The sequence below is a fragment of the Otolemur garnettii genome, unplaced genomic scaffold, assembly GCF_000181295.1.
Source record: "Otolemur garnettii isolate 467f Iridium unplaced genomic scaffold, OtoGar3 scaffold00039, whole genome shotgun sequence".
Taxonomy (NCBI): domain Eukaryota; kingdom Metazoa; phylum Chordata; class Mammalia; order Primates; family Galagidae; genus Otolemur; species Otolemur garnettii.
Genome location: NW_003852434.1, coordinates 12,994,972 through 13,002,579, shown reverse-complemented (window position 1 = coordinate 13,002,579; position 7,608 = coordinate 12,994,972). Strand labels below are relative to the sequence as shown.

General features: G+C 35.7%; 1 protein-coding gene across 2 annotated transcripts in view; it reads right to left on the bottom strand.

Annotated features, from left to right (window-relative positions):
* Positions 1-229: 229 nt before the first annotated feature.
* Positions 230-7,608, bottom strand: part of RCHY1 (ring finger and CHY zinc finger domain containing 1) — a 30,379-nt gene continuing 23,000 nt past the window's right edge. Inside the window, exons 5-9 of one of the 2 annotated variants that reach the window (XM_003790081.3) lie at positions 4,546-4,590; positions 4,382-4,440; positions 4,267-4,293; positions 3,234-3,354; positions 230-877 (exon numbers count right to left, since the gene is read on the bottom strand). In XM_003790081.3, the coding sequence (XP_003790129.1) occupies positions 749-877; positions 3,234-3,354; positions 4,267-4,293; positions 4,382-4,440; positions 4,546-4,590 (381 nt within the window). In that variant the 3' untranslated portion in view covers positions 230-748. The remainder of the gene's footprint in view (positions 878-3,233; positions 3,355-4,266; positions 4,294-4,381; positions 4,441-4,545; positions 4,591-7,608) is intronic. The other variant, XM_012805367.2, reaches the window with a different exon arrangement.

Below are 7,608 nucleotides of genomic sequence, written 5' to 3'. Positions count from 1 at the left end.
ATGAGTGATTCTTTAAAGAAATAATTTTGGGCAACCTAAATTATTTTCAAAGCTGATGTTTTTCTTAAGGCTTTGGAATAGTCCTATTATTTTATATAACATTTTTATTATCTACTCTTATGGAAAAATATCTCAAAAGAAAATTTCTTCTACATTAAAAAATTTACTACATTGCCCTCATTGAACCCAAAATACATAATCTTAAAAAAAAATTTCTATAAAGCACTGCTTCAATATAATTTTATTCAGTTATTACACCAAAATTCACATTTAAAGGATCCAAAGGACTGATATAGAAAATTCTAAGCATACATAATTAGATTTTTAAGGTAGAACTTATTTTCATTATAGCACAGTCCTTAAAAAGTCAAGACTACTACTGAGAATTAAGTGCAATTCTATCAAGAACTAAAATGAACTCTGCGTGCAGTGTCACTTTAAGTTCCATCAAAATGAAACATACTTGCGTGAATGTGAACGTCAGTGGCAAACATCACTGGCTTCTGATCAACTGACAATAAAGGGATTTCCAATCAAAATGCAAGCACAGTGACTCTCAGTACAGAGCTATGATAATTCTCTAAGAGACCCTGAATCCTTAAATACTTGTAATATTATTTTCTGCTGTGACACTAGTACAAAACACGTCGACTCTAATGCACAGATTATAACACGTTACAACAGCAGGATACTAAGGAAAGTATTTTCTCTATCTGAAAATGCTGTTTTATCCAGTGCGTAAGGCTGGTCACTGCGAATCCAGTGAAACTCCACGTCCTCCAGCTTGAGCAGTATTGTAGGACTCACAAATGTTACACTTCATGCCTAATATATGGAACTGAACTGTGGATCGTCCATTACAGTCATTGCAGAGAATCTGAAGAGTGAAGAGATGAATTTAAATTAAACCTTATAGATACAAGTACATTATCTGCTCATAGCAATCTCTTAAAAGTCATATTAAGTATGTGAAAATACATATATTTGCCTAAACATTTCCATAAGTAGAAGTATTTTTTATCTTTTCACAGAAAACTCTAAAGAGACTATTAATGTTGGTTTGAATTTAGAAAATGAAAATGCAGATTTGTTTTTTGTTTTTTGTTTTTTTTGAGACAGAGCCTCAAGCTATCCCCCTGGGTAGAGTGCTGTGGCATCACAGCTCACAGCAACCTCCAACTCCTGGGCTCAAGCGAGTCTCCTGCCTCAGCCTCCCAAGTAGCTGGGACCACAGGCACCCGCCACAGTGCCTGGCTATTTTTTGGTTGCAGCCGTCATTGTTGTTTTGGCGGCCCGGGTTGGATTCGAACCTACCACCTTAGGTGTATGTGGCTGGCGCCTTAGCCACTTGAGCCACAGGTGCCAAGCCAAAAATGCAGATTTGAACAAAAAAGGCTTATTTTAAAACAGCTCAAATAGTATAAATAATGCAAACAAAAAAACTACCCTAGGCATAATCAGATCAACATCTAATACTTAAAATTCAAAATAACATATATGATTTCATTACTTGTCATTAACATTTAAAAATTTATCTTAGTCGTTAAAACTAAAATTTTTACACAAATAACATTTTTACTTATTTTTTACGTTTACTATATTCCCAGTATCCTATGTCTCAGAAATGAATTAAAGGCCAAAAAGAAGAGTGCTTAAAACTGAGTCAAAAGAAAGAGGCTTTTTTTTAAGACAGAGTCTCACTTTGTTATCCTGGGTTGAGTGCTGTGACATCACAGCTCATAGCAACTTCAAACTCTTGGGCTCAAGGGATTCTCTTGTCTCCTGAGTAGTTGGGACTACAGATGCCTGCCACCACACCCGGCTAGTTTTTCTATTTTTAGTAGAGACTGAGTCTTGCTTTCCTCAGGCTGGTCTTGAATTCCTGAGCTCAAGCACTTCTCCCACCTCAGCCTCCCAGAGGGCTCGGATTACAAGCATGGGCCACTGCACTCGCCTAGAAGGAGGCTTTTGGCTCATCCCTAAAATGACAATAGGATGCCATTTAAGAATTAATCACTTCTGGCGCAAAGTGAGACCCTAAACAAGGAAGGTGCTAACCTAGAAAACGAATCAGTACATCACTGTGCAAGAAAAGCATTAGCTGTCTAATGTCATACCACAACAAGCAGAAAATTTCCAAATTTGCTCTAAATTATAATTTGGAAAATAATTTCTTTAAAAATATGATCTAAATGCAGAAAGTGATTGCCCTAAGTCTGGGGGGTTGAGAAGGGACTGCTAATGGGTAAACAGTTTTCTTCTGAGATGATGAAAATGTTCTAAATTACAGTGACATTTGCCTTAGTACATGAATATACTAAAAAGAATTGATTTATATACCTTTAAATGAGTTGCATAATATGTGAGTTATGTCTTACTAAAGCTATTATTTCAAAAAGCTATCTATGAGAAGCATAGCACACTTCAGCCTCTAGTAAAACGTCACTTGATTATCAATATTCAGAAAGTGATTTTCATTACCCTAACAATTCAGTTAACTACATGAATTATGAAGACACTCCAGTGTGAATAAAATGAAAAATAATTTTATTTGGCTGTTATGTAGTTTTTACCTTTGTGTATAGAAGTATTTGAAGATGTTCATAAAGTTACAGTATGTTCAAAAATTTCACAGTCCCAAAAAGCTACCTAGCATTCCCATTCTGAGCTACAACTCAATACCGTCTGAGAAGAGAACATTTCTCAGTTAATGGAAAAAGATGATCATTCTCCATAAGACAGAAGGCATGAAAATACTTTTTATACTTTAGGTTATGGGCTAATTAAGAAACAATAAACTAGGTCTAAGATAGAATAAAAAGGGCAATAAATATCAAAAACCAAAATAATCTCCAAAAATCAGCAAACATGTTCTCCTGAAATAAAATTCAAAATACTTAAAAATATAACATAATTAAAACATAAGACTAGCAGTCCCCCTCTAATCAGTTATATTAGTGAGTTACTCTGAAAAGTAATGTGTGAATAATTCAGAATGAAGTTTTTGCCTGCCATCTAGTGTTGCTGCCTGCACAGAGGTATTTAGGATTGTTTTCTTCTGGTCTGAATGCAACGTAACTAAAATTTAAAGATCAGTTCTGCCCTTCCCATTAACCATTACACTGGCATCTATGTCAAAGCAGCATTTTTTAGACAAATTTGAACAAAAGGGCAAAAATAAACAAGAATGTCAATAAGGAACCTGAAAAGTTTTAAGCAATGATTCCACTCACATCCACAGTCATGTTCTGATACTCTGAGGGCATAGGAGTCTGAGCCACCTCATCGTCCAGCTGGCGCCAGTAGCGGGTCATGTCCAGCGCAGAGTGCATACACAAAGGACATCTGTAGCCTCTAGAAGAGACAGAGTGGTCACTTTCCAGACATCAAATGGAGAGTGAGTCGACTCAGGTATACAAGCAGATGGCACGTAAACCATCCAGAACAAGGCATTATCCTTTATTTCAAGGTAGTCCCTTAGGAACATGTGAACCTTTATACTATGAAAGTTTTAGAATAAATTCTGTATCTCCTGGTATTTTTTTAAACTTAAGTTTTTTTCTGAGTTCTCCAAAATGGAGAGACATTAGTTTATATTCTTTGTAGAATATACCTCATATATTTTTAAAAACCAATTAAGCTACTTCTTAGCTAAACAACTTTAATTTCTTAACATATTCATGCAAAGAAGAGATTATATTCCTTTAAAATCATTCTGCTCATATTATTTCATTTCTAAACATTTCCCTTCTCTCTGGTTGTCATGTTAAATTACAATTTCTGCTCATCAATTTGCAGGACCAAAATACATTTTTATACACTGTCCTCTTCCCTAACCTCAACTCCTTTTAACATCCTTCCCCATAATGAAGCCTCCACTCTGTACAATCTTTTCACCAACTTTCTTTGCAGTTCACTATACTAAGCTAAAATAACAATGTAACAAAATTTTGAGCACCATTCCTCAGCATTTTACAACACTATGACTGCCACTAACAGAGACTGCGCTCCCTGTTAAGTATGGCCAGAAATGAGAGGCTAATAATTGTGAGAGGAAATAAGCCTCGAAAGCTAAGGATTAATGTGCAGTTGTGTACAGAAGATGCTCTGTCCAGGTTAACTCTACATCTACCCTCCCCGTTTCAATATAAACACCTGCCATGCCCATACAGTGTAAGCAGCAATGATACTGGCCCACACCCCCACCCTACACACACACAAAGACATTTGACTATTACAACTTTTTAAATACCATCAATTACTCACTCTTTCAGCATTTCTTCATAACATGTTCTGAAAAAATATATAACATTATTTTAGTAAAAACAAAAATTTTCTCCACTATTTTCAAACATCTCTGAAGAAAAAAAAGTTACTTTACCTATGTAAAAGATGTCCACATGGCAGAACATGAGCGACAACACGGGACGTGTGAATGTCCTGCCGAGGGGACAAATGTCAGTGTTTATGCGAAGACAATGTGACAGCCAACTGTTTTAAAAGCCAGAGAGGAGATTTCCAAAGTAAAAAGTATTTTAAGCTCACCTCCAAACATATTGGGCAATTCTGCCGGGAAACATTTTCAATACACTGTTTAAAAGAGAAGCCCACATTAACAGAAGCTTAACTAGATGAAAATGTCAGATATAACACTAGTAGTGATAAAAATAGTAAAACCAATTTATTAAAAATGATAGCTAACAGTAACACATGCTTCCTATGTCAGAAAAGAGTTAAACAATTCTTCACCTCTCACGACTATTTCAGAGTTGGCATATTCCCTGCAACAATGAAAATGCTTTCAAAAGCTTAATTATTCAAATTACTTTTACAGAAAAGTGATTTAGGGAGTCAAGACATTTACCCAAGATTCAAAGATAATAAGTAAGGTTTAGAACCCACCTTTCACGTTTTACTCCAAAGCCACTTCCCTGAATTAACAGGCTAAGTTACTAAGTGACAGTAATGATATGATTGCGATTACTACACGCCACGTTCAGTACCTCATTAAGATCAACCCATTCTCACAATCCTGGATGAACGAGGTTATGATTACTATCCCATTTTTACAGCTGAAGTTTCTAAACAGTCTAAACAAGCTAAATAATTTCCAAAGTTACACAAAGAAAGAGATAAAATTAAATTTCAGCTCCAGCAGGCTGACTCCAGAGCTTGAGTTCATCATTTGACAAGATTTAACACCTGACTAGATGTAGGAAGGGAGGGGAAACATCAGCCAGGGTGACTCCTGGGGTTTAATGGAAGCACTCGGTAGACGGCAGGACCACTTACTACCATAGATAATGAAAGACAACCAAGAAACAACACAACAAAAATACCTAAAAATAACAGAATATAGTAGGGAGGAAAACCCACAAAATAAGTTTAATAACAAACTTTTAAAACCTGGATTGTAATCTCAGCTCTGCCATTCATTAACCCTTAGGATTCTGGATAAACTACCACTTCTCTAGCTTTATTTCCCTTATTTATAAAATACATATTTAATTCTAAAGTGCATTTCACACACATTTCAACATCTCTGCAGTCGTGGCACATCTGATGTCAATGGCATGTGCAGGATGACGAGCTGCCAATGCCAAGGTGAAGAAGCAAAGTGGCCGGCAGGAACAGTATGCACACACCTGTTTCCAGAAACCACAAAGTACCACAGCAACAGGACCTGTAAGAGGCTACCGACTCCTGTCTCTACTAGCGTGTGGTCTTCACCCCAAATTCAAGTTTAACAACCAAACTCAATCTTTTATCTCCAACAAATTCACAATCTACTAATCAAGAGCCATAAGCCAGGGCTGAAAATCTTAAGTCATCTTACACAGCCCCATCCTTTTTCCATAATACCCAGTTACCAGATCCTCAATGTTCATTATTCTTTCAATCTCCCTTACCACTTTACTATTTATGCCAGGTACTATCTCATATTCCATTTCTTTAGTCTCTTCTTATCCTTATCTTCTACTGAACTCACTACACTGCTAAGCAAATGACTTCAAACACTCTCTTCCCAGTCAGTGTCTGCCTTGGTCTCTCTCTCTCAACACTCATTCACAATCTTTCCACTCACACTGCTCCCCTTCATTCGGAATATTCTACTTGTACAAATATCATCTGCACTCTGCTCTACCCTAATCCCCCATTCTCTAAACTCCTACAGTAGGTACAATCAGCACTATAAATGTAATAATTTATTAAACTATTTTTTAACAAGGAAAGAGGGGCCTGAGACTGTGATATAAGTTCTACATTCACATTAAAAATATTTGTCTTAATTTTAAAAAGAAATATGAAAATATTTTCTAAATTTTCTTAGAATTCTGCGCTAATAAGGTCACACTGCTCAGTGTATTTCTGCTGTTTTAAAGTTATTCTTAAAGCAGTACCAGTGGATTTTTTTTTTTTACAATTAAAGAGTATTTTTTTAACCTGCTTGTAATCACAAACTGAAAATGTGTCATGTGTTTACCTTAGATAAATTATGATATATAAAGCTCAATAGCAAGAGGTTTTATACATATGGTATATTGAATATATTAGCTTATAAATTAGAGATTTTAAGTTGAATAGTCCCTAAAAAAATTTCACATATTCTAATGAACACATACCAACTTGACCAAGTACAGGTGAAAATATCTATATTGTTCTCATAAACCAAACCATAAGTGTACGTACTATAACAAATAACTGCATCAGTATGGCTTGCCTTTTAAAACTAAATTCAGAAGGGGGCCTGTAAGAAGCTGTTTAGCCTAATTCCCTCCTCCTTTGTGTGTATGTATTTACTAAAGTGAATGCAAAATTTTTCTTTTACAAAAAAATTAGACATATTTAATGTAAACAATCTGGTAAGTCTGGATCTCTCACTCATAAATGAGGAAACAAATTCAAGCAATCTCAGTGACCGGAGGACACTCAGCAGTTAGAGAGAGGCAAAACTAGAACATATTTCGTTATGCTACTTAAACTGGGCTATTCTAACACCAAGGACTATTCTTTTCCCTCTTTTGTATCCTAAAGAACACATCTTTTTCTAGATCATATTTTAGACAAGATCAGGCACATTCAGGATGATATGGCCATAGACATGATTCACATTTTAAATTATTACTGGGATCATTTAGAAAGCCCCACACTTAATCATTTTGCTCATTTAATCATATACAAGTCTTAGAAAAATGCTTGAAGTAATCTGAACACCTGTTTTTCTTATACTTTAAGAGTACAGAACCTGTCTGAATAAAACAATCTATTCTGGATCATTAAGACCAAATGTAAATTGGCAGTTATTTGAAAGATGGCTGTTCAGTGTTACGGAAGTGTCCTACCTAGGCAGAATTTCAATTCCACGAAATATGTACATCACAAAAAAACAATATGGAGAGACCCCCCCCTTCTAGATAGAGCTTCACGTACAGACAATCCAAAGGAAGTGCTGTCGGGAATTATACGGCCCTCCCACCCATCACCAACAAATTCACATGAGATTTCACACAATATCAGGTGATTTCCAGGAAATAATAAAATCAGGTTCAGACACTCTTCTTGGTTTAGTCAATCTGAATAATTTAGGCTGGAAAAACACCTCTCAAG